This window comes from Pelodiscus sinensis, chromosome 7, assembly GCF_049634645.1.
Source record: "Pelodiscus sinensis isolate JC-2024 chromosome 7, ASM4963464v1, whole genome shotgun sequence".
NCBI classification, from domain to species: Eukaryota; Metazoa; Chordata; order Testudines; family Trionychidae; genus Pelodiscus; species Pelodiscus sinensis.
The window spans coordinates 12,546,817-12,574,234 of record NC_134717.1 but is presented as its reverse complement, the minus strand read 5'-3'; the positions used below and the strand labels follow the sequence as shown (position 1 = coordinate 12,574,234).

General features: G+C 47.4%; 1 protein-coding gene across 4 annotated transcripts; it reads right to left on the bottom strand.

Moving 5' to 3' along the window:
• Nucleotides 1-15,229: 15,229 nt before the first annotated feature.
• C1QL2 (complement C1q like 2) lies at nt 15,230-20,721 on the bottom strand. 4 transcript variants are annotated; one of them, XM_075933230.1, is made up of 3 exons: nt 20,467-20,721; nt 18,862-19,646; nt 15,230-15,916 (listed from the first exon to the last, which is right to left on the bottom strand). In XM_075933230.1, the coding sequence occupies exons 2-3, from the start codon at nt 19,522-19,524 to the stop codon at nt 15,737-15,739; spliced, it is 843 nt and encodes a 280-aa protein (XP_075789345.1). In that variant the 5' UTR covers nt 19,525-19,646; nt 20,467-20,721; the 3' UTR covers nt 15,230-15,736. The 4 variants fall into 4 exon arrangements, with proteins under 4 accessions (XP_075789345.1, XP_075789343.1, XP_075789346.1 ...); XM_075933228.1 differs by having other exon boundaries at nt 20,440-20,720; XM_075933231.1 differs by lacking the exon at nt 20,467-20,721 and adding an exon at nt 20,015-20,322.
• Between the last annotated feature and the right edge of the window lie 6,697 nt (nt 20,722-27,418).

Here is a 27,418-nt window from a genome sequence, read left to right as displayed (position 1 = left end):
GGTGGGCTCTCCTCTGTCTCATCCCCCATTGCAACCTAAGCTGTAGAACCAGGTTTCCCCACAAAAAGGCCTCCACTGAGTGTGGAGAAAAGGCTGGGGCAGCAGTCCCCCTCTCTGCCGGATCAGCCTCCTCTGACAGAGCTGCTGGGAGGCACGTAGTCCTGATGGTGTCCTGCATTGGGAATGAGTTAAAAATAGAGTAACTGATCACACCTTAGGTCCCAGGGTGGGGAGATGTTTCTTTTTCCATTTCATCTGGAATTCTGCCTGATAATATTTTTAAAAGCAACCCAGTATAAAGTTGACACAGGACGGACTCTATAACTGCGTCTACACAGCAGGGCTTAACTCAAAATAAGCTATGCAAATTGAGCTACGTCAATTGCATAGCTTATTTTGAAATTGGGAGCACCTACACCGCACTTATTTCGAAATAGAGCACTCTTCCTCCGACTTCCCTTACTCCTTGTACAATGAGGGTTACAGGAATCAGAGTAAGAAGTCCTCCACCTTGACAGTATTTTGACATTATTTCAAAATAATGCTAGTTATTTTGAAATAATGCTGCTGTGTAGGCGTACCCTATAGGCCCGAGCATACAGCAGATCGGCCGGCTTTTGCACAGGTCTCTGATTGCACATTGACAGCGAATGCTTTGTTAACACTGGGTGCAGCACTGTGATTCACTCAACCTGTAAAGGTTTAACTGGGATTAGTGTAGTAGTTTTACTATGCATAACAACATCTTCTGGCGACGTTACAGCGTAGGCTGTCAATACGCAATAAGAATGCTATGCAGTGTAAAATACGGAGTTGTGGGAATCGAGCGGATTTTTGCATATTAATTGCACACACACACAAAAGGCATAAGAACCTGTTGGCTTAATTAGCTCTATTATTTCACATATAAATAGCTAAATGACATTGCTATCGCTCTCATACATGATGCTTCCTTTTCAAAGTGACACACTAGAGCCGTGGTCACCAACCAGTAGATCGTGAGCTACCGGTAGATTTCAGGGGCTCTAAGAGTAGCTCTTGAGCCCTCTCTGAACTGCGCACCTGCGCAGTACATTTACATTAGATTTCCTCATTTGAGGAGCAGCTACTCACTGAGCAACAACACAGGTGAGTAGCTGCGAGGAATGGTGGGAGCTGGGAGGTCAGGAGGGCTGAAACACCCCAGCCAGCTGACTGTGGCTTTCACAGCTGGAGCTAGGCGCAGCCTCCCTGGGCTGAGCACAGGGCAGCCGGGCTGGAGGGAAGAGAAGCAGCTGCCCAGCCAGCTGGCCACGGCGCTCAGCCAGGGTGCACCACGCTCCACGTGGGCTGGCGCAGAGGAGAAGCTGCCTGGCCTGCAGGCTGTGGCGTTCAGCCCAGAGAAGGCTGAACTGCGCTCCAGTTGAACCGCACTCAGCTTGGTGGCACCCTGGCTGAGCACCATGGCCAGCTGGCCGGGCAGCCGCTTCTCTTTGCTCCAGCCCGGCTGCCCTGCGGTCAGTCCGGAGGGAGCGCGGGTCGGAGGCTTCCCTCCGTGGCTGGTGTAGGGAACTCCCTGCCCCCAACCTTGTTCCCTCTCCTCTGCCCCAAACTTGTCCCCCGCCCTCTTGGTTCCCTGTTCCCTCTCCCTTGCCCCCCCAGCCCCGCTGCAGAAACCTGCCCCCTCCCGCAGAAACTTGTCCCCTGGAACCCTGCCCCCCCTGCAGAAACCAGTTCCTTCTGGCACCCTGTCTCCTACTACAGAAACCTGTCCCCCTGCTCCCCTCTGCAGAAACCTGTCCCCCCAGCACCCTGACCCCTGCTGCAGAAACCTGTCCTGGCACCCTGCCCCCTCTTCCCTGCCCCCACTGGCACCCTGTTCCCTGCTTCAGAACCCACTAGTACCCCTCCCCAGTACTGTGTCCCCTGCTCCCAAATGACTTTTCTATGACCCCTGACTCAAGGCAGGTTCCCTGCTATTCTCATAAATAAAGACAATGAAGAAACTTTTTGTGTTTAACATAGTATTCTATTTAAAAATGAAGCCTGGCCAACAAACCCTCCAGTTGGGGCCAAGCCCCCATCTGGCCACAACCACTCCTGCACTCCCCCTTCCCCAGACCCTAGATCTGAGCCTATCAAACACTGGAACCTCATGCCCTCAGCCCCTCACATACCCCAACCCAAATTCCTGCACCCTCACATCCGCAAGCTTGTGGCTTGCTTAGTATCCCAACACTGCCCAGCCTGGAGCCCCCTCCCCGAGCCAGCGTCCCCTTCTCCACCTCCTCCTGCATCCAGATTTCCTCCCAGAGCTTGCACCTCTCACTCCTTCCCACACCCAAATCCCTCATTCCCACCCCAGAGCCTACACATCCTGTCTCAACACAGCAAGGGTCCAGCTAGACTGCAGGAGATTTTCAGGATTCTGGAGATATCCCAGAAAAACTCTTCTGCATCCAGGATTGCGTTTGTTCTTCCGCTTTTTTAGTGGAAGAGCAAACAGGCTCTTTTGGTCACCCCTATATTCCTCTTTCCACAAGGAATAAGGTGGCTTCCAAAAGAAGGGTTTTTTTCTGACATTTGGTCAGTGTAGACAGGCCAAATGTTGGAAAAACCTCTTCCTGCAGAAGAATAAAAAATAAATAAAAAATAAGCAGCAGTATAAGGATTGGGGATAGCAAGTGATGGAGAGGAGGAGAATAGAGAGAGCGGGGCTTCAAGGAAGGGGCGGGGCGGTAGATCTTGGCTTGGTCTGTCATTTAAAAAGTGATCATGGGTGTAAAAAGGTTGGAGACCACTACACTAGAGTATACAGCCCAAGCCCCTCACTGGACAAAGCAATGATGCACCAATGCTCTCAAAAAATTCGAGATGTGCCTCAAGGACTTATAGGGCCTCCAACCATTCCTAAAGAGGCTGCTAGCTAGCTGGTGCGAGGAACTTATGCGACTCTCTGCAAATATGGAGTTGTCGCATCCTTTGAATGCAAAGACTCTCAGGGCATGTCTTCATGCTGCAGAAAATCGATGCCGCCGCAATTGATTGTCCAGAGTTCGATTTAGTGAGTCTAGCTAAGACTCGCTCAATCAAACTCAGAGGGTGCCCCCACCAACATCCAGTACTCCTGCTCTTGCCAGTAATAAGGGAAGCCAATGGGAGTGTTTGCTCCCATCAGCCTCCCTATGTATTCTATGTAGCTGGAGTCTTGTACCTTAAGCCGAGCTGCTGGGTCTAGTGTAGACCTGGCCTCATTGTGCAGAGCTGGGCATAAGGAGAGCAGAGCTTCTTTGAACCTTCGCCCTTTCTTGTACACTCAGGAAAGGATTGGGTACAGTATGGTCCTAAAAAGCTATTGCTTCTTATGCCTACACAGCACACTGAGGCTGCTATTTGTCAAATGCGGGTGTCACATCCACTGCATTTAGGTGTAAATGCCATGTAATTCGGTTCAATAGGAATTCTGCTGAATCTATGCCAGCATAGCTAGGAGGAGAATGTGGCCCCGGGGCACATAAATGCCCTCTATAGGCACCTAAATGCCAAAGTAGTTTATTTCCAGTCCTAAAAACTCAATGTTCAATTTTTAAAAAGCAAACCCCCTGTGGATCTCAGCTCCTCTACCTTATGCATTCACAGCCTGTAACAATTCATTGTGAACAGGAAGTTTAAGAAACAGACTTGACCTTTATAAAGCAAATGCAAGACACAAAATAAAAAGTAAAGAAGTGCATCTCCAAATCTTAGGTTCCTCCCCAAGGAACTGAACAATCTCTGCATGATCATAATATTTAAATAGAGTCTTAATACAAAACTGCATGAAGCTGATTCTTAAACTTTTTCATAGCATGAGCCACATCTTCATAGGAAGCTAATCTCCAGGACACCTCCCAGTTTCTTCTCACATACGAGTCCCCTACATTGAAACTCTGTGAGTATCACCTCATTTCCCTCTCATAATCAAGCATCTACCAATTGGTTGTGTGGGACAATATAAAGAAAACATCCAATCTGGTTTTCATTTCTTTTAATGGGATTCAGCAACTTCAAACAAAAAGGAAAGCTGGGAATCATGCAAATGGACAGTTCTCTGTGGACTACGCACAAATGTCCTAAAAATGGACTGTCAGACATAATCGTGCACTGGGAGGGATGCAGATTGGGTGAGCACACAGACTTTTTTTTAGGTTTTTAACATGAATCATTCCATAAAATGAAGTGAGACCAAACTCAGTGAGCAAAATATCACAGCACTGACGAGGAAAACTGTTCTCAATGGATCAGAAAATAAAGGAGAGAGGTTAAGGATTATTGTGTTTCAACACACAATGCACAGTCAACCTGTGGAACTCCTTGCCAGAGGATGTTGTGAAGGTCGGGATTTTAACAGGGTTCAGAAAAGAACTCGGTCAATTCATGGATGTCAATGGCTATGAGCAAGGGTGGGCAGAGATAGTGTCCCTAGCCTCTATATGTCAGGGTTCAGAATGGGAGAGAGGTGATGGATGGGATGGGATGGGATGGGATAGATCACTTGAATTGTGTACTGAAACCACTTTATAATTGGAGAAGCCCAAAGAAGCACTGGATACCAGACATGTATAGCCCTTGCAGCAAACAAATGTTGCCATAATTCACAGTACAGACACCCCTACTTCTACAATCTTAGACTTCATTAGCTTTCTTTCAGTTTGGCTCTAATCAGTAATCTTGAGAGGTATGAGCCATTGACTATAATGGGATTTGTAGCTGCTCAGTAACTCTCAGGATTTAGCCCTCAAAAACTCAGAGCCAAATTTTTAAAGGAATTTAGGTGCTTAATAGTCTCTGAAATAAATATCTTTAAAAATCAGCTCCCTCAGTTTCCTGCATTTGACACAAGACCAGAGGGGAGCAAAATTGATTCTAATGCATGTTTGCTCCTCACAGAGGGACACCTTAGCCCTGGTCTATATTAGGGAGTTATTTCAAAATAACACCCTTTATTTTGAAATAACAAGTGTAGCGTCCACACTACCAAGCCCGTTATTTCAAAATAAATGGGCTGGTTATTTCAAAATCTGTACTCCTGCTTTCCTCGGGGAATAACGCTTATTTCAAAATAGTTATTTCCAAATAGCATTAATGTAGATGCTCTGCTGCTGCTATTTCGCAATAACTACTCACCAGAGTAATTAAAAATAATTACTCCCCCATGCTTCCTGGTGCTCTAAGTTGAGGTAGCGAATCCACAATAATGGAGCCTGCCTCGGACTAATTTTGAGGCTCCCCCATTGTGGGGACACACTATTTCAATTCTGTTGTTTTGGAGTTATTATTTTTAATTTAGTTATTCAAAATAATGTCCTAGTGTAGACATGCCCTTAGAGACTAACAAATGTATTAAGGAATAAGCTTTTGTGGGTAAAACTCACTTCATCAGATGAATTAGAGTAGAACTGACAGAGGCATGGGTATGTATGTTAGGGAAACAAAGGAAGTAACATTTACACAAGTAACGAAAGAAAGAAGATGCTTGAGTAAATGAGTAACTCTTTCTTTTGTTGTCTAAATATATATATATATTGCACAGCTTCACAGGCAATTAATTGGCCCTGCCCAGTCAGTCAGCTTCCTGCACAGAGCCCTGAGCCTCTGACTAGGCGGGGTTGATAAATCACCTGTTCAGCTGTGCTGCTGCCCTGCTTGTGCGTGAAATGTAAATGAGAGGTATTTTCATAGAACCATATGCCGCACTGAGAAATTGGACTTCCACATTACAAATTCTTCCAAAAGGGTGCAACAAATACCCACTCTACCAACTTTTTGCTGAGTATCTACATATTTAATATTAACAGAGTACTGGAGGTGATCTTCAGAGACCAGGTTTGGGGAAACATGCTAAAGTTGGCAGGAGTATTCAACTGTATTAGTAAATAAGCCTCTTTTTATCACCAGGTGCAAAATCTCCTAGGAACAGGACCTCTCATGTGAATTCCTGTGCATCAGCTGGATGGGAAATTCCTAATTTAGCTTGCCCTATTCTGTTATTTACATTTCAGTACCAGCTCCAACTAGGTAATGCAAAAACTCAACAAAAACAAAACAAAGTAACCAAACTATTTTGAATCTCAACAGTTTGGGGCTGGTTTGGTTCAAGTTTAGGCTGAAGAATCAATTCCATCTTTAGTTTATTCTAACTGAGTCAATCCTCCCATGTAATGAGAAAAAACAGTTCAGACACACAAGTTTTAGTCTGGATCAGAACGTCCCCAGAGTTCTGTCTGCTCAGAATAAGGTAACAATCACCCTTTGTTACAAAATGTATGACAAATATATGGTGTATACTTAAAAACAGAGATTTTTTAATGTGGGTGTCTACACAGCCATTTTGTTATTTTGAAATAACAGACAGGTTATTTCGAAATCTGTAAACCTCATGCTGTGAGGAATAATGCCTATTCCAAAATAGCTCTTTAGAAATAAAGCGTGTGCAGATGCTCCGCTGCTGCTATTTTGAAATACCCCTCACCAGGGCCATTCTAAGTTATTTCTCCCCAGTGCCTCCTGGGGCTCTAAATCAAGATAGCACATCTACATTAGGGAAGCCTGCCTCGGACTGATTTTGAAGCTTCACTGCAGTGTAAACGTACCCTTACATGCTATTCTCCCTCTGTCTATAAAGGGCCTCTAATTAAGGCATGTCTACACTAGGAAATTATTTCAAAGTAACTACGTTCAAAATAATAACTCCCAAAATAACTACAGGCAGTCCCCGGGTTACATGGATCCGACTTACATCGGATCCCTATTTATAAATGGGGTGAGGCAACCCCGCACTAGCTGCTTCCCCCCAGCAGACCAGGGAGACGCGAAGCTAGCGCCCCCCCAGCAGACCAGGGAGACGAGGAGTGGCTTTTCTCAGCAGACACCTCAGCTTGAGAATAAAGGACTGAGGGAAGTGAGGTGTGGGAGAATAAAACTGAGCTCTGGAGAAATGTTTGGCTCGAGTTTCCCCTACAATATGTACCAGTTCTGACTTACATACAAATTCAACTTAAGAACAAACCTACAGTCCCTATCTTGTACGTAACCCGGGGACTGCCTGTATTTCAAAATAAGCTTATTGTGTCTACACTGCACCGTTATTCCCAAATAATAGCCATTATTCCAGAAAAACAATACTAGTGTCTACATAACAATTGTGTTATTTCGAAAGAAAATCGAAAGATCTGAGGGCTTTTTCTGATGTTGGTAAACCTCATTCCATGAGGAATAATGCCTCTTCCGAAAAAGCAATTCCGGAAGAGGGGGTGTCGGGATGCTCCACTTCTGCTATGTCGAAATAGCTCCTCACCAGGGGCAATCTAAGTTACTCCTCCCCAGTACTTCCTGGGGCTCTCAGTCTGTCCTGCCTTGGACTAATTTTGAGGCTTTCTTGTTGTGTGGATGCTCTATTTCGAAATAAGCTATTCCAGAAGATACATTCTGGAATAGCTTTTTTCCAAAATAAGCTTGCAGTTTTGACGTATCCTAAATAACCAGCCCATTGTTTTGAAGTAACAAGCTTGGTAGTGTGGACGCTCCGCTTATTATTTCAAAATAAGAGGGGGTATTTTGAAATAACTCCCTAATGTAGACCAGGGCTAAAAGTTTGGGGGAGTTTTTATTCCATGGAATAAACAGAAAACCACAGAATGAGTATTCACCAAAACCAACCTCCCTGATTTGATTTTATTGCTCGTCACAGATAAACGAAATCCATTCATGTGTACAAACAAACAAACAAACATTAAATCACCAAGTACACTGTTAAAAGTGAGATGCAAAAACACTAGGCTTCTCAGCAGAGATTGGATCAATAAAACATGTGTAAAACTAGTCAGCATAAAGGCAAAAGGAAACCATCTTACATGCTCCCTTCCCTACTAAGCCAGTCTGCCCAGGGACAGCTCAGGCACATATCCTGGGCCCAATCCTGAGAAGGGCTGATCATTTCACAGTCAGGACACAGGTGGCAAGCACTTTACTGAAAGAGCCCTTCTTCGTGATTTTTCTGAATTGCTGAGCACCCCTATCTCCCAGCTGTTATAGGCATTTATACAGCCACCATTACCATAAGACTTTGCAATCTGTAATGTATGTATCCTCACCAACATCCCAGTGAAGTAGGGAAGGGCTGTTGTCCCCTTTTTCCAGACAGGAAACGGATGCACAGAGACAAGAAGTGACTTGCCCAAGGCCACACTGGAACTCTGTCAGGGTACGTCTACACTAGCCCTCTAGTTCGAAGTAGGGAGGCTAATGTAGGCATTCGAACTTGCAAATGAAGCCCAGGATTTAAATACCCTGGACTTTATTTGCATGTTCCCGTCTGGTCGCCATTTTTAAATGCCACTAGTCCAGACTAACTGCCCGCGGCTACACGTGGCAGTTAAACAGTAATTCGAACTAAGTCCTTAGTTCAAATTACCTGTTACTCCTCCTGGAATGAGGTATAACAGGTAATTCGAACTAAGGACTTAGTTCGAATTACCGTTTAACTGCCACGTGTAGCCGCAGGTAGTTAGTCCAGACTAATGGCATTTAAAAATGGCGACTGGAAAGGAACATGCAAATAAAGCCCAGGATATTTAAATCCAGGGCTTCATTTTCAAGTTCGAATGCCTACATTAGCCTCCCTAGTTCGAACGAGGAGGCTAGTGTAGACGTACCCTCACAGAGCAGGGAACTGAACCCCACTGAGCAGCCTAACCACTGGCCCACCCTTCCTCATCAAACTCCTGGGTTTGGGTGCCTCCCTCACCATCGTGCATGATTATGTGTATTGAACATATGTTCCCGTCTGGGGTTTCCCAGGTTCTGAGCTGAGTAGGAAACAGGTGGGCCTGGCAGATCAGTGACAGGATCTCAGAGGCTGTAAATCCTCTGCTTGATTTCCCCCTTGCAGCGCAGCTCTTGCTGCAAGCAGCACAAACCAGAAGATGCACCAAGTATATGGACACTTGCCTGGCTCTGCCATTCCTGCAGGCAGCACCGCTTTGGGTGATTTAGGCTATGTCTACACTACCAGGTTATTTTGAAATAATAACTCCCGAAATAACAATTTCAAAATAAGCTTATTCCTCTTCGCAAGCTGGACTTGTTATTTCGAAATAACAAGCCCATTATTTCAAAACAACAGGCTCGGTGTAGTGTGGATGCTCGCCTTGTTATTTCAAAATATGGGAAGTTATTTCAAAATAACTCCCCAGTGTAGACATGCCCTTAGGCAGTGGTGCTAGCTATAAGCAAGTGTAATCCACACACCTACTGGGTGTGGTTCACTGTCCCACGTAGTAGCACTTAGATCACTAAAGGTGCGTCTACAAAGCAGGGCTTAACTCAAAACAATCTATGCAAATTGAGCTACGTCAATTGCGTAGCTTATTTCAAAATTGGAAGCATCTACACAGCACTTATTTTGAAACAGAGCACTCTTCCTCCGACTTCCTTACTCCTCGTACAATGAAGGTTACAGGTGTCAGAATAAAAAGTCCTCCAGCTTGATAGTATTTTGACATTATTTTTGAAATAACTGCCTGCTGTATAAACGCGGACTAAATTACTTCTAAATAATGTTGTTGTATAGACAGACCCATACAAAGAGAAAGACTTTTAGCTCAAGCTGTAGACGTGCATGCACTAAACTCCAGCAGTCCCAGGTTTGGTTCTGCCTGTCGGGGATTACACAAGCACTAAGCTAACTTTTTTGGCTCTAGGTTACTTCCCAATCTCAGTGCAGTTACTTAGGGACAATAAAGCCCTGGGCTCAGATACCTAAGGCCTCGTCACAGTCTAAGAACCTGAATAGACTAGAACCCAGTGCACAATTGTCACTACAGCAGTTGTCAAGCGATTGCCATGCAAGTCCTTCCAAAAGCAATTGCACAGGGCTCCGCAATGAGGAGAGGGAAATAAACCAGCTGAGAAGAACAGAGGGAGACATTCATTGTATCGATTGTGTAAACTGCCACTGGAATGGCAATAAGTATTTTCGTTTCCATCCCAGGGAGTAATCCGGCCCAATAATTAGTACAGGGGAGATAAGTGGCAAATGGGACGTTTGGCGAGGGTGGTTCAAGCCTTCTGATGACATTGATAATGTGCAGATACATAGATCACTGTCGGGACAGCATGCCGCTGCGAGCCCGTGTCTTCCTATTGCCTCATCAATCCATCATCCTCTTAGTGGCTGACACCTTGGCAGGCACTCACCGCCAGCCCTGCATTTGAATTGCAAGGCACAAGCTCCACCGGGGAATACAGATTTTAGAATCTCAGATTCAAATTTGTTTAAGTATTGTGAACAGCAATTCCCTGGCAAGGCATCTTCATTGCCCTCTCACCAAGGGGGAAGAGTTGGGTCTTTGTTAGAAGTACAAATTGCTTCTTAATGCAAAGGATAAAGCCGAGTCCCAGCACCTCCTTAGAATTCCTCGTGGCTCCTGGTAATGCTGCTGAATGTCAATTTTAATTTTTGAAATTTAAACCGAGGGCTTTGTGTCTAAGCTCCATCACATCAGAGGGAAGGGAGGAATAGTCAAAAAGGATTAAGGATCCAGTGGGGATTGCAGATCCATAGCAATTATACTTCATTTGGGTTTCAGACATTGGTTTAAATCATATTCTAGATGATACGATTGACACGGCATTAGAGATTGGTAAGAGCGTAACACATGTACCTGGTCCTGAACTCTTGCTCTCGCCACGGCAGAAGAAGTGTTTGGGGGTGGGGTGAGGAGAGGAACACCCTGTCTCACCCTAGGGCTGAATGTGCCTCTTCGCCCTCAGTTAGTAAAGATGCAATGTACACAAACAGGGGGCAGAACAGCCTTCCAGTTTGACAATCTGTGTGCAACCTTGCACCGCTGCTGGAACAAATTCAGAACAGCAATGATCCATTTGCTCTCCTGGAGTTAGAGCAGGGACAAAACAGAAAGAGCAAGGGCAAGAGAGGGCCAGAAACTCAGCTGCTGCAAATCAACCTGCCTCTTGGCTTCAAGAGAACAACCCCAGTTTACACCAGTTGAGGATCTGTCATGAATCACATGCCCAGGATTGTGGGTGAGATTCTGTAAGTGTGTGTAGCTGTAAAAGGAGATGTAACAAGGGGTGGTGGTGAAGCAGAAAAGAGCTCACAATAGCTTTTTACATGGATGATCAGCCTGTCTAAAGTCCATGGAAATCAGTGGAAAGTTTGCTATTCATTTCAGTGGGGTTTAGCTCTGCCTTATTTTAATGTATGCTTGAAATGTTGTGTGTGTATGTGGGAGTAAACAGAGAGACAAACATACCATATTGTATTTGTCACTCTACCTTCAATGGACCCCTTTCCACTACAACAGTGGTTCTCAAGCAGAGATACGCAGGGATCTTCCTGAGGGTACATCAACTCATCTAGCTATTTGCCTTGTTTTCATAGAGTCACCAATCGTAGGACTGGAAGGGACCTAGAGGGGTCATCCAGTCCCATCCCCTGCCCTCACAGCAGGAGTAGGTATTGCCTAGAGAAGTGATCAGCAATAGGTTCTGGAGCTTCTGACAGATGATCCTCACTGGTTTGGCCAGGAGGCTCTCAAGGGCTGGACTTCAGCTTCCCCTCCCCCTGCGGCCATGCTGCTCCTGCCCTCTGCCTTGGAGCTGGCCTACTCCCCCCAGGAGCCTCCTGCTTGTTATGCAGCATGGGAGAGGGAAAGGAGGGAGTGCAAATGTCTCCCCACCCCTGTACCAATTCTCCACAGAGAGGGTGGACAGAACAGGGCTCAGGATGGAGAGAGCTTGCTGGCAGCTGCTCCTATGCCTCGATGTGCTCACAGGGGCAATGGGAATGTCTGTCACTCTCACGCAATATGTATTTCTGTCACTCGCATAAGCACACTGTCACACTCACCTCCCAACCTGAGCCAACACATACTTGAGCTGTCATTTTTACTTCTCTTCTTTCTTTCTTTCAAAGTGTGGTATCCAAGGGCATGTCTACACTCGGAAATTATTTCAAAATAACAACTCCTGAAATAGCTTTTTCGAAATAACCCTATTCCCCAAGGAAAGCAGGAGCACAGATTTCGAAATGACCAGCCCGTTATTTTGAAACAACAGTCTTGATGGTGTGGACACTCCACTTATTATTTTGAAATAAGGGGGGTTATTTTGAAATAACTCCCTACTGGAGGCAGGGCTTAGGGTTTTGCTGGCTCTATGCATTCCATAATTTTTATTTCCTTCTTATGCTTAAATATTTAATTCTTTGAGGAGTGAGTTCTGAAATGTGTAACCTGTCATAGCTGGAGTAGTTAAAAAAACAGATTATATCTAGGTTTTTGGTTTCTACTGGTGGTACCACATCTGCACATTACCTCGATATTAGCGCACAAAACAAAATTCATTCCCTCCAATTTTTTTCCATCCATTTGCAGAACACTGGCTGACAGTCTCCTGGAATCAGGACCAATCTCCTGGAGGCTCCTGCAACCAGATCAGGAGATCAGCTGCTAACAGTCCAGCAACCCATTGGGGCTAAGACAGATTCCCCCTTGACCTGGCCCTGCACCACTCCTGGAAGCATCTGGCACATCCCAGCGGCCCCAGGTGGAGGCAGGGTAGGGGGTCTCCACATGTTGCCCTTGCCTGCAAGCATCATCACCACAGCTCCCATTGGCTGGGAAATGAGAACCACAGCCAATGGGTGGTGTGGGGGTAATGCTAGCGGATGGACAGCAGTATGTGGAGCCACCTGCCCCTCCCCCCAAGAACCACTATGGGACATGCCAACCACTTTCAGGAGTGGTGCCAGGCCAGGATGGGGGCACACCTGCCATAGCCCCACTGCGCCACCACCTATAGGAGCCACCGGAGATAAGCAGTGCCCAGTTCAAGCCCACATCCCAAACACCTCTTTCAGCCCTGACTCTTCTTCTGCACCCCAACCCTCTGCTCTAGCTCCCAGCCTCTCCTGCACCTAAACTCCCTCCCACAGCCTGCACTCTGACTCCCCTCCCTGCACCCCAATCCACTGTCCCAGGCTCAACCCAGAGCTCCTCCCACACTCTGAACCCCTCGGACCAACATCAGAGCCTACAACCCCCCCCCCATCTGCACCCCAAACCTCTGCCTCAGCCTGATGAAAGTGAGTGAGGATGGGGGAGGGAGACAGATAAAGCGAGCTGAGCAGGACTTGGAGAAGAGGTTGGGAGGGAGGCAGCACAAGGGTAGTTGGGTTTGAGGTAGATTGGAGATTGCACTTAAATTAAAAGAGTGATTTGAGGCCACTGATCTAGACCAGTGTTTCTCAACTAGTGGTACCAGTGGTACTAGTTCGAGAGAAGTCGGGGGGAGGGTTACATCAACACAACTGAAATGGAGAAAACTGAATTTCTGTTTTAAGTTGTACAGCACTTTATTATTTTTGTATTTTTTACACCCAAAAATTTCATCGCCCACCCAACTAGGATTAAGTTGTTGAAACAAATGTGTTGCAATGATAGAAAAAAATGTGTGCATCTGAAAACTGTAGGTACTGGGGGTACTTTATATATATATATATATATATATATATATATATATATATATATATATATATATATATATATATATATATATATATATATATTTTTTTTTTAAATGGATACTTCATAAAAAAAAAGGTTCAGAAACACTAGACTAGACCATCGCTGGTAGATGTCTGTCTAAGCTGCTGTTAAAAATTTCCAATGATGGAGATTCCACAACCTCCTTAGGCAACTTATTCCAGTATTTAACCACCCTGACAGCTAGGAAGTTTTTCCTGATGTCCCCCCTAAACCTCCCTTGCTGTAATTTGAGCCCATTGCTACTTGTCCTATCCTCAGAAGTTAAGAAAAACAACTCTTCTCCCTCTTCATTGTAATGATCTTTTCTGTACTTGAAAACTGTTATCATGTCCCCTCTCAGTCTTCTCAAGACTAAAGAAACCCAACTTTTTCAATCTTCCCTTCTAGGTCCTGTTTCCTAGACCACTAATCATCATGATTCCTTAGACTTTTGTAATCATCATGTTTCCTTAGGCCTTGCTAATCATTCTCTGGACTTTCTCCAGTTTGTCCCTGTCTTTCCTGAAATGTGGTGCCCAGGACTGGACACAATACTCCACTTGAGGCCCACACACAGAGCATTAGTGAAGTCGGTACAAACTGAATTTTCATACAATGGTTTGTTTATATTGTTCTACATGCTACATCAGCAGTTCTCAAACTGTGGGCAAGTTTGTTCTAATGAGGTGGCCAGGGCCAGTGTTAGACTTGCTGCGGCCCAGGGAAGAAACTGAGCCTGTGGGGTGAAACTTGGGGTACTCAAGACAAAGACACAAGCTTTTGAGCCACAGAGAGCTTTTCTTCAGTCCAGGAAAAGTACTCCTAGAGTTGCTGCAAAATGCAAGTGGAGATTGCTTAGTGCATAGTTGGGCAATAAGTGTCCTATGGGCCCAATGCAGTTCGCCAGGGTTAGCCACTGGTGGGCTGCCAGGTGTTTATTTATATGCGAGGCCCATGCCATGTCCCACAGCTCCCATTGGCCAGGAACAGAGAACTACAGCCAACAGGAATTGCAGGTGGCCATGCCTACAGTTGCTCAGGTAAATAAAGCATCTGGCGGCCCGGCAGGGGTTAACCTTGGTGAACCACATCTGGCCCACGGGCCACTTCTTGCCCACCCTTGCGTTAAACAATCTGCTCCACTTGCATTTTGCTGTGATGCTGGGAGTCCCTTTCCCAGAGCAGAAGAAGAGCTCGGTGTGGCTTGAAGTTGGCCCAAGACAGGTATTCTCTCACCCACCTTGCCTCTTTTTATATAAACCCCATTCTTCCTTTAAAGCTTTCTTACATGGGCAATCATACCATAAATATACAGTTTCACTCAATTATCGACACAGAATCCGATCCAAAGCACACTGAAGTCAATAGGAGCCTTTCCACTTACTTCCATGAGCTTTGGGTTAAGTCTACAAACCACGTACAATCTATTGTGAACGACTTCCATCCCCTTTCAAATCTGGACGAGGGTGTGTAACTTCTCCTTATAAAATCACATAAAGATGCGACTTCCCCTTTCTATTAACAACGACGGAGGCTAGAGTAGGGTCTCCCTTACTAACTCTTAATTCTGTGGCAAACCAAAGGTCAGCGTTCCCACAACAACCAGTCCCCACCCCTTGCCCCCCTTTGCAACCTTGGAACAGACGCACAGCAAGAAGCCATTGTCTAAAAACATAATTTAATATGAGTTGTTGTTAGATTGTTTGCCAGACAGGAACAGAGACTTGACGTTCATTACATCATCATTCACACAAGTATTGCATTGCATGGAAAAGGAAAGAAAAAAAGTTACACTTGATCCCATACAAAACAAACAGCATAAGAAGAACCAATGCATGTTATTATCCAGTCCCACTCTTCAGACCAATCAATCCTGATGATAGCCACAAAGCAAACAGTATCAAGACTGAGGAGTTTTAGCTTATTAGTTGAGTGACAGTTTTATCCTGGAATCTTTTATGCACTCATGGAAAGTGCTGGTCAGTTTCACACAGCAGATCTCATAGTGTAACACACACAAGGGCAGAGAGACACCAAGGGCTCAGGGGGAAGGGAGCTCGCCTGTTTTGTTTGGATCCCACCAATAAAATGTACAACTTGATAACGACACTAAACTGGCCCGTAGAGACAGTGGCGGTGAGGTGGGTATAATGCAATTGGCCACCCTTTTAATCGGGGTACAAAAGAAAGCCAGAGAAAGTGCTGTACTTATTGTTGTTGCCTCCGTGTGCTTTGCCTCCATCCAGTTTGACGTAGACCTCGTCCCCCGAGTCCAGGTGCAGCACCACGCTGTTGCTGGCATAGTCATAATTTTGATCAGCATCCTGTGCAATGGCGCTGGCCCGCACCTGCAAACCAAGCAACCATGGGGCTCAGATGCTGCCTCCACATCACAGCCCTGCCCCAAATCCCACACATCTCCTCCCTTGCCCCACTCCTTAAGCCCACCTACCCCCTTCTCCTCTGGGCCCTTATCTCACCACCTCCTCTTATCTATTTCCCTCTAACCTATCTCCTTCCATCCCTTCTCCTCTTTAACCCATCACCTGCCTCCTTCATCTACTTTCCTCCTCTTTAATAAGTATGGAGAGATACCATCTCATAGAGCTGGAAGGGACCTTGTGAGGTCATCCAGTCCAGTCCCCTGCCCTCTCCTGCAGAACCAAGCACCCTCCCTGACAGATTTGCCCCATCCCTAAATGGCCCCTTCAAGGATTGAACTCACAACCCTAGGTTTAGCAGACCAATGCTCAAACCACTGAGCAAGCCCTCCCCACCAGGGCCTCTTCCTCCATTTCTCTTCCTGATTAACATCCCTTCTTCTCCCTTTTCCTGCTTCATCCCCTTTACCCTACTCTGTTCCGCTTCATCACTCCCATCTTCTTTCTTCCTCCTCTTCCACTTCTCAGACCCCCCCCCCCACACACACACTTTCCTTTCACTCACTTCTGCACAATCACACCCAGAGCTTAACCCCATCCTCAGTAGCAGGCACACAGAGAGCTCCCCTCCACGCAGTGTGTCGGCCAGACAGGCCATTCACTAGCCAGTGAGCAGCCGGGAAAGGTTTCCTGCACTTCTCAACTTCATTCTCCCTTGTTCAATGTCATGGAGTTTCTAAGTAGGGACTACTTGTCACCTGGATCCTGGGGGATGTGGGAATGGGTGGCCCTGCCCGGACTGATAGAGAGAAATTGGGGCAGGAGGCTATTCTCAGAAGTGGACAATCACTACATTGGAAACAGCAAGTGACATTAGAAAGCTCAGGTCCCCTGTACCCCACGCCCTCCCCAGAAGCCAGTGTGGACTGGCCTGGAGCCAGTGGGGTTCTAGGCAAAGAGGGAGAGAGACTCAAGGCAGGGAAAGAGTCACACACACAAGAGGGGCGAGTGCAGGCAAAGAGGGAGTTCTAGAGCCAGGAAAGCTAGAAGATAGGAATGGGGGAGGGGTGAAGGTACCAGTACCCGAGCACAGGGGCAAAGCTGCCAGGAAACAGGGGTGAAGGGACCTGGCCCAGCAGTGAAGGTCCCAGGCACAGGGGTGAGGGTCCCAGGAACAGGGGCTGAATGTTCCTCTACCCTGGGCACTCAGGTGAGTGTTCCTGCAACAGGGGGGTGAGAATGAAGGGGTGATGGTCCCTGGCACAGGCTGAGGTTCCCAGACACCAGATATGACTGTGCCCGGGTCTGGGGCATGCGGGGTGAGAGTCCTAGGCACTGAGGTGTGCCAGTGCCCAAGGCACAGTCGGGTCAGAGTCCTGGGAAAAGAGGTGGAAGTTGCTTTTGTCACAGGCACAGGGGAGAGGGTCCCATGGAATGAGGAAGGGAATGTGTGTGTCCCAATGCAGAGAGTGTAAAGTTCCTAAGCACACAGAGTGAAGGAGCCAGGCACAGAGGAGCAGGCCTGAGCACAGGGCTGAGCATCCTGGGTACATAGGTTGAGGAGCATGGGGAGAGCCAGGGGGAGGGTCCTAGTCCCCAGCCCAAGGCAGAGGGTCCCAGACAGAGCTGAAAGTTCTGGGGATAGGGATGGGGAGAGGTGAGGGTCCCAGGATCCTGGGCACAGAGGGTGAGGGGCACAGAGGAGTGAGGGTCCCAGGCATAAAGCAGTTAGTGGTCCCAGCCAGAGCTCAGGGTCCTGGTAAATACTGAGGGTCCCAACTCATGGGTAGGTGGGGGAGGTGTCCTGGTAAAGGCTGTGGGCACCCACCCCAGGCAGAGGGAGGAAGGGCTGAGGGTCCAGACTGGCATGAGGGGGAGGGGGACATAGTCACAGTACATGGGTGCTAGTGTCCTGGGTCTAGAGGACAAAGGATACTGGGGTGACGACACAGGTGCTGGAACTACAAGCATTACAATGTTTAACACAAGAACTAGGAGGTCACCCTATGAAATGAATGGGTAGCAGGTTTGAAACAAACAAAATGAAGTATTTTTTCAAGCAGCACACAGTCAGCCTGTGGAACTCCTTGCCAGAGGATGTTGTGAAGCCCAGGACTTTAACAGGGTTCAAAACAGCGCTAGATAAATTCATGGGGGGTAGATCCATCAATGGCTGTTAGCCTGGATTAGTAGGAATGGTGCCCCAGCCTCTGTCAGAAACTGGGAATGGGGGCAGGGAGGTAGACCACTGATGATTCCCTGTTCTGTTTATTCCCTCTGGGGCACCTGGCATTGGCCACTGTCGGCAGGCAGGACACTGAGCTAGAGGGACCTTTGGTCTGACCCAGTCTGGCCCTTATGTTCCTAACTAAGGAGCTGCCGCCCCTTGTAGTGCTTTCCATCACACACAGTTTTTCCCGTTTGATTCAGTGGCTCCCAGGACCGCTTTTATACTGATTGTTCCAGCAGCCCTGGGCGTGAGGTCGGGGGGGGGGGGCGGTAAAGGCTGGGGTCCCGGCCGGGGCAGTGCAGTTGGGGGCTGAGTGCTCCCGCCCGGCGGAAGAGGGTCGCGGCCCCGAGCGGTGGAAGGGGACTCTCAGCAGAAGCGGAGCGTCCCGGCTCAGGGCGATGGAAGAGGGATGAAGGGCCTGGAAGGAGAGTCCCGGCCCGGAGCGCTTGAGGGCGGGGGGGTCACGGTCCGTGCGATGGAAGAGGGTCCCCGAGCGGTGGAACTGGAAAGGGATCCTCGAGGGTCCCGGGACGGAGGAAGGGAACGTCTCGGTGCGTGGCAGTGGAGGGCGAGGGGGATATGGACCGGGGTGGAGGGAGGGAGACCCGCGGGTCCCGGGCCGGTGGAGGGAGGGAGGGAGTCCGGAGGGTCCCGGCGTGGGGGTCCCGCCCCCCAGACCCACCTGGCCGTTCTTGCAGAGATCCGCCCACATGCTGGTGCCGTCCCCGCCGCGCATGAGGATGTGGTAGGTGAAGAAGTAGATGCCCCGCACCTGGCAGCTGAACTTGCCCGTGGCCGGCTCGTAGTGGTTGCCCAGGTTGGTCACCACGTCGTCGAACTTGAGCACCTCGTAGCCCTCGTGCGGGCTCTTCAGCCCCACGTAGAAGGCGATGCGGGGCCCGCTGAAGGCAGCGCTCAGCGCCCCGCTCACTTCCCCCGCGCCGCCCGCCCCGGGCCCGCCGCCGCCCCCTGCCGCCCCGGGGGAGCCGGCCCCGGCCACCGCCAGCCCCGGCAGCCCCGGCTTGCCCGAGTCGCCCCGCTCCCCGGGCGGCCCTCGCGGTCCGGGGGGCCCCGGCTCCCCTGGAGGGCCCCGGGGCCCCGGCTTGCCCGGCCGGCCGGGCTCCCCCTTGGGTCCCGGGAGGAAGGGCGGCGGGGGGTTGGCGCTCAGGTCCTGCAGCGCCTCCACCGCGGCGGTGCTGCTGGGGGCGCCGGCCCGGGCGCTGGCGCTGGCGCTGCTATAGGGGTCGCAGATCATGCGGCAGGTGCCCATCATCTCGTAGTGCGCCGCGCTCTCGGGGGCCGCCTGCAGCAGCAGCGGGACGGCGATGAGCAGCGCCAGCCCCATGGCGAGGGCCAGCCCGGCCGCGGCCAGCAGCCGCTTCCTCCTCTGCCAGAGCCGGGCAGCGAGCGCGACCAGCTCCTCCTTGCTGCTGGGCGAGGTAATGGTGGCTCAGTGCCGAGGCCGCCCTGCGGGGACGGCACAGAAGCGGATCAGCCCCCGGCCCGGGGCAAAGCGGCTGCCACCCCCCGCCCCAGCCTCCCGCCGCGCCCCTGGGCACCTGCCATCGATCCGCCTGCCCCCCCCCCTCCCCGCCTTGCCCCGGGCGGAGAGCCCAGCGGCCGGGATCCCCCAAGCCCGCAGCCTCAGCCCTCCCCCGCCAGGCGCCCGCGGGGACTCACAGGCAGGCGGGCGGGCGGCTCGCAGGACGCGGGCTAACAGGTGGGGGAACTTCCCCCAAGTGCCCAGCTCAGCCCCGCCGGGAGCAAGGGCGCCCGCCGCCGCCTCCGGGCCGCTCCGCGGGCAGCCAGCAGCGCCCCCCGCCGCCGTTCCGCACCGGGGGTGCCCTCCGCGCGCTCCCCGGGCAGGGACTTTTCAAGCCGGTGACTCCATCCTCCCTGCCGAGTGAGCAGCGGGCGAGGCTCCGCCGCGGCGCGCTGACTCAGAGCTGGGAGCGGGAGGGGCCGCCTGGCACGCGGAGCCAGCCCGCGGTGGGATGCTCACACCTGCCCGCCGAGCCCCGCATGGCCCGGCCGGGGGGGACTTGCGCTCAGGGATTAGCCACGCTGCGATCTCCCGCGCGGAGCCAGAGGCAGCGACGGGGGCTACCGAGCTGAGAATGAAAACTGAGCTCAATTGTAGTCCCTCGTGGCTCCTTCCGTCACCCCTTAACTAGCCCCGGTGTTTGCCCGGCTAGGGACTGGCTCCTTGAATTGGTCTTTTCCATCATTCCCTAAACCCAGGGCCCTGTATATCCAGTACCTTTATGCATCCCAGGGATCGCCTTACTTTCCTTTCCTTGGCGGCTCTTGGCCAGGTTTTCAGAGTTTTCTAGACATGGTTTTCCCAGATCTTTCTTGCGTTTTGTGTGCGGCTCTCCCCCACGCCGCAGCCCTAGAGCCTTCTGGCTACCGGAATTAGGTCTCTGGAACTCGATATATTCAGCAGCTAATAAAATATGATAAGTTTGCTATGACCAAGCGTTCAAGCTGCCTGCTGAATGCGGATTCCAATCTGTTAGCAATCAGAAGAGATGTTACACTCTTTCCATTCACAAAATATCAAACAGTGATAATGATTAATAGAGCCACTAGAAATGGTTGAGCTAGTACATTAACTACTTTCATTCCCCACTTCTTCGGTGAAGCCGGTTCTGTTCTCACACAGATGTTTGTCTTCCAGACTTACTTCTTTTTTTTTTTTACACGATGTGAGATTAGAAGCAAGCCCAATATGTGCATGTGATTTTGTCCAGTGGAGGAAAAAACTCTCCAACACTGGCCTTGATTCTGACCTTATTCACACTGGTGTAAATCAGGAGTAACTCCAGTCAATGGATTTTCAGGATGGAGGATCAGAATCAGGTATACCATTATTTACATATTTCCTTTGAGAGGAAATCTAGTGTGAATCAGCACTAACTTCAGTGGAGGTATGTCAATTTACATCAACTGAAGATCTTGAGCATAATCTGAATATATATTCCAAAATGTTTTTAATTCCAATTAAACACGTAATTATATTCACAGGACAAAAGGTATTATGTAACAGCTGTAACTGCATTTTACCCCATTCAGCTGTCAGTTTTGAAATACAAATAGCTTGATTTTATAAAGAAGAAAATATTAATGGATCCACCAGGACAGTTGTCCAAAGCAGACCTGTAAAGACATTCCTTAAATTAAGGAAATTCTCTGTAGTAATTACAGAGGTGTGAACAGCTCTTTGATATGTTGTAAAGGTCAATACAATGTGGAGTTTTCTGAGCTTAATACAGCAACAGTAGATTTATGTCAGCGGTTTGCACCAGTATAACTATACTGATGTAGCTACACCCATAACAATTTCCTTAAGGGCCTAAGAGGTAACACAAATGTCCAGAAACAAATAATGCAGATCCAATTTTACGGAAAATACAGTAATAATTCTCAAATTATTATTTCAGTGCAGCAAGAGAAGGTGCCTAAGTTGGCCCAATGCCAATCACCTGGGTCATTCCCCTTTCTACAGCTTGCCATTATTTCCTTTTGCTTTTCTGACTGAATGACAATGTTGTCATGGGAACTCTTGCATCATTAAAAGTGCATGGGATTCTTGCCTCTGGGCAGTAAGTTATGTTCTATCTACGCATCTAATATGAGTCTGTTGGGCACCCATCCCACAGCTGGAAGAGAAAGTAAGGGGATGGTTTTATTAAGGGGATGGTTACATCGATTTCCTAAGGGCTAGATTTCAGCATGTCCCAATTTCTTGGTCCTCAAAGAAAATCAATTTGCTTTGGTTTCAACACAGTTAAGGGCAGACTCTTTTGTTTTAAATTAACAGTAAAACTAGTAAGTCAAAGGAAGCAAGTCCTTTAGGGCCTGATCCAAAGCTCATTGAAGTCAACAGCCCCTAGTTATTATGTGCAAATGATGGTATGTATAGTTATTACAAATTCTCCCCTCCCCCCAAAGAATACAATTCCTTCTAGCTTTTTATGCAATGTAAAGGGATGGTGGAGAAGGGGGGATTAAAGTCTTTCAAACGAATGCATACACTTATGGCCTGGAGTCTTTTCCCAATTACAGCAATAGGAATCCTGAATAAACTTCTGCCTGGTCTACACTAGGGATGCATCTACTCTGCACCCATAGGTCGAAATAAGATACGCAATTTGAGCTATGCAAACTGTGTATCTTATTTCGATCTAATTATGAAATAAAGCGCTATTCTGAAATGTCCCTTAACCCTTGGGGAACAAGGGTTCCAGGGACGCTGGTATAGCATGCCCATTATTTCTCAATCTATTTCAAAATAATGGGCATGTTTAAAGATGTGGACTGGCTATTTCTGGATACTTCCAGTATCCTGAAATAGTGTTGCTCTCTAGATGTAGGCTAGGAATTTAGACTGAATTAGTCACATAAGGTCAATTTTTCCAGTGTCTTCAATGGAGTTACTCTGGATTTATGGTGCTGTATCTGAGATCAGCATCAGGGCCCAAGCCCTCACAGTGGTCCTGCCTAGAGCAGGGGGCTGGACTTGATGACCTTCTGAGGTCTCTTCCAGCTCTATGGTTCTATGATTCTATGAGTGTCCCCTTATCTCTCCATGGCTACGTCTACACTGGCCCCTTCTTCGGAAGGGGCATGCTAATTTTGAAAGTGGGAATAGGGAAATCCGCGGGGGATTTAAATATCCCCCGCGGGATGTAAATAAACATGGCCGCCGCTTTTTTTCCGGCTTGGGGAAAAGCCGGAAAAAAGCATCTAGACTGGCCCGATCCTCCGGAATAAAGCCCTATTCCGGAGGATCTCTTATTCCTACTTCAAAGTCCTTCCTTTGAAGTAGGAATAAGAGATCCTCCGGAATAGGGCTTTATTCCGGAGGATCGGGCCAGTCTAGACGCTTTTTTCCGGCTTTTCCCCAAGCCGGAAAAAAAGCGGCGGCCATGTTTATTTACATCCCGCGGGGGATATTTAAATCCCCCGCGGATTTCCCTATTCCCACTTTCAAAATTAGCATGTCCCTTCTGAAGAAGGGGCCAGTGTAGACGTAGCCCACATGTAAAGTTCCAGGGACATAGGTTTAACAGAAAACCTCTCCCTGGAAACTACAGATAATCAATGATGGCCACAAAATGATAGGAACCAGGTCCATTTCTCCAGGAACATGCAGCAAAACGTCTCAAGAAAGGAGATCACAAAGTTCATCTAGGTTCCTTTCCCCTCTTTTGAGTTAATAGTTATATCCCACAATATTATTTTTACTCCACCTACTTGTCTAAAGTCTGGTAAAATCTATTTCCATGAGTTGCTCCTTTTACTGTCTCAGTACAGGGTTGTTTTTTCTATATATTAACTAAATAAATTCTGCTTAAATGCCTTTGCTGATCAGCCCATCTTAAGCTTCAGTTATTTTCTCTTTTGTTCTGGTATTTGTCACTCGCTCAAATCCCCTCATATATATGAAGTCTCTATATTCCCTTCAGAGTTTTGTATCCCTCACTGAAATGTCCCTTTAATCTCGTTTTCCAAAGAATGCAACTACACGGTAGTTTGTCTAACCCTTCCTGAATAATTAAGTTCCCGTGTCATTTGGGTTGTCCTCTCTGTTGGCATTATATCCTTTTCATAATAAGGTGACAGGGACTGTGAACACTATTCCAAATGTGGCTTCACTTAGTCCGTTGTACAATGCTAGGATAATTTTCTGTGACAGGGATCAATTATTCCCACAAGTCAACAAGGACAGAACAAGTAGGAACAGGCTTACAGCTGCAGCAAGGAAAAAACAGGTGAACTGTAGCAAAATTTTTATAAAAGTCAGTTAAGCAATCAAAGAAGCAGACATGTCAAACAGTTAGATTAGACAGGGATTTGTTTTTATGAATAATTTCATTATTCTTCCATGATGCAGGGAGATGGGCTAAATGACCCACTAGAGGTTCCTTCCAAACCAAATTGTTCTAAGATTAGCATAGTATCAGTTTAAGGTCTGATATATTTAACCCAGGGGGTTAAATCCAGCACTTTATGGGATGTGGCCTGGGTGATTTAATACATCTTTTGCATGTAACTACCACTGTCATCATGCCAGAAGCTGCCAAGGGTAAATTGAATAGTAGCTTATTCTGGGAGTCACCCCATGGCAGCCAATGAGACTATTTGTGGAGTAAAATACTACTTTATGTATGCCAGTGATTTGTTTGCTTTTCTTTCCTTTACTGCAATAGATAAATGTTTTGGACAATATTCCCACCAATCTTCCTAACGCTTCATTTGCCCTCAACCCCCATCACAGTCTTAGATCCTTTTCACTATTAGAATTAACTGTCTGGAACTCAATATATTCAGCAGCTAATACAATGATACATTTAGTCTTTATCTTAAAGTTTTCAAATTTCTTGCTGAATGCTGATTCAAATCTGTTATAAGACAATGGATCTGATTAATTTTGCTTAATAAAGGTACCAGAAACAGTGGGGCTATTAAATTAACTGCCCTCATTCCTAACAAATCCTTTGCACCTGATTCTGACCTCATTTACACAGGGTTTTCTGACATCACAGGCTTAATAGAGTAATTTCCAGTTTATACCATTATGGAAGCCCTATAGGTAGATGTGGTTGCACAGTAGGAAAGGCCAAGGTTTTCATTAAACAGTACAAATGGTCTCATGATTCGCATCTTAAGGTCTGCAGAGCAGACCTGGAATAACTCCCCTGAAATAGTCGGGATAGTTTAAAGCCAAGATGTGAGGTCAGAATCAGGCCCACTATTTTTAAACATAATTTCTATTACAGATTTAGTTTGATATGAAAATACTTCCATGTAAGTTCCAAAAATGAGCTATAATTCCAATTACACACATTATTGCATTTACTAGCAAATATTAGCTATTATAACTTCTCTTTACCACATTCATGCTGGCTAGTCAGAAAAGTTAAACTCAGTTTTCATTCTATTAAACCTATGAGAGTTTTGCCATTGCCATGTATCATAGCAGGATCGGCCCCTTTGATGATACTTCATCAATGTCTATAATGTCTATGGATGCACACAAAACTCTCATAGGAATAAGGGGAATAGATATTACATAATTGTTAAAGCTTGTGCCAAATGAAATAACCAGAGGGCATGAAATACAGCATAAGAGCAGTCAAGCCTCACAGGACTGTAGATAGGTTTTCTTTACATAGACATTAGTTGTTAATAATTGATCCAAAATGTTTCACAAGGGAAAAAAAAGAACAGTTCTGCTACAGCCCCAGATCCTCAGCTGCGGGTGAAAAGCACTGAGCACGGCTCAGCTCTCACAAGCATAGCTCAGGGCTAAGGGGAGCATGTGCAAATGTGGCTCTAAGTCACTTCTTTGGTCCTCTGAGCCTAGGGATGTCCTGGCATTGGCCTGATCCCTGGCATAAATTTATGCAAGCTGCCAACCACCCCAAGGCATTATAAAGGACCTCTGGCCATGCCTCCTAAACTGGCAATTGTGGGGAAATAAAGGAGCTGCTATAGCAGCTTAGTACTTCCTGAGGAATTCTCATGTGCAAAAGGACTCTTCAGTGCACAACTAGACTAGTTTCAGTGCTGTAGTGCCACTCAGGTGGTGGAAAGCTGCCTTAGTAGAGGGCAGGATCTGAGCCATGATTCCTGTGGCAACTTCTGGCTTAGAGAAGGTTTGATGATTAAATGGGGAATTAAAGCAAGACACTGAACCAAATTCTGCAGTTGTTAATCAAGGCAAGACTGCAGAATTTAGGCCACAGTTAGGGTCCTCTTTCCAAATCCAATGCCCAAACACGTGCATTTATGAATAATTGGGTGGGGGGAAACGGCTAGCCCTATCTTTGTCTGGTTCAATTTGCTTATTCAGACAACTTACCCTTTTCTAAATGTGTCTCTTGAGCTGGCTCTTACATGATTGAACAACAACAATTTTCTAATTGGGGTGGGGAGATTTTGCTACAAAAATGGTCAATGTGAATGCAAGTGCACTTATGGAAAACATAATAGTGATTTTCAATGAATGAGTCACCCTCTAAAAGTCTGAGCTCAATTTCAGTGTAAGACGAAAACCCTAGCTACTCAATTACATAGCACAGTAGCTGCTTTTGAGCTAACAGCATTTTTGCTCATAGAGATAAAGTAGGATTCACCTATTACCATCAGAACAAACTGGATTTATATTTGGCTAGTGTGGTTGGCATTGTGGGTATATTTGTGCTAGGAAACTCATGACAGAGACTCAGGCAGGCAATTAGGAATCTTTCTTCCTATCCCTCTGAAATGTCTTGGAGAATCTTCTTCTTGGGACCATCGGAAGGTAGTCCTGAGATCTGGCTTTGGGGTCGAGACACACAACCAGTATATTTATTTCCATTCTTTCCCCTGATTTAGTCAAGCTGCTACACACAGTTCCTAGGAGGATTCTTTCTGCTAGCAATAGGTATATGCTGCTGCAGGGGGATGCCGTGCAGGAATGGCTGGGTTTAGCCAGAAATCAGGCATACAGAGTAATTCTTTTTGTAGTGTATATTTGCTTCCATATGGGAGTTCTCTACACCTGTATTCATGTGCCAACCACAATTTTCCCCTTGAGTCCCACAACGTTATTTAAAAAATTACATCTACAGGGTAACAGATGGCTGTATCCGGGCATCCGATGTACTATTTTCTTTCACATTGCTGAACTGTATCTAACTTTTGTGTGAATAAATGTTCTCTTATTATCATTAACCACACAGCCCCATAGTGGTGCATGGCACCTGACAAATAAAAGACATGGCTCTGTCCCAGAGAGATGGGGGAAACAGATCACCAGTGTGGGGCTGCTGATAAAGCTATCTAGCCACAAGCCAGAACAGACGTTTATTGGGTCTCCGTCTAATTGGAACAGAAACAGTCGTACCTTTATATTAGAGACTTGAAGGCCAATGGAACCCAATGAGGCCCAACTCCAAGTGTCTGATTAGGGTCAGGTGTGAAAACAACTCAGCTCACTCAGGATGGGAGCAGTCATGGGGCCCTGGGAGGGTCCGGGATTGTTTCCAGGTGCTGGTGGCAGAACTGACACTGAGGAAGTGCTGAGCTCACACCAGCTGGTTCCCATCTTGAGACACATGCATGACGTGGCCAAATGGGATCCCACTCCAGGCATTCCTTGTCCGTACTTCATCTCGCGCTCCTGGAAGGGACATGCTGTGCAAAAGGTTCCCCCACTGCAGCACTTCAGGAAATCCAGAAAGCTGATC

What these genes read in the sequence shown, in the direction of transcription:
- C1QL2 (XM_075933230.1), bottom strand. Translation starts at nt 19,524, where the DNA reads ATGGGGCTGGCGCTGCTCATCGCCGTCCCGCTGCTGCTGCAGGCGGCC. An exon ending in ATCTCTGCAAGAACGGCCAG is followed by an intron (nt 15,917 to 18,861) that starts GTGGGTCTGGGG and finishes CTTGGTTTGCAG; the next exon opens with GTGCGGGCCAGCGCCATTGC.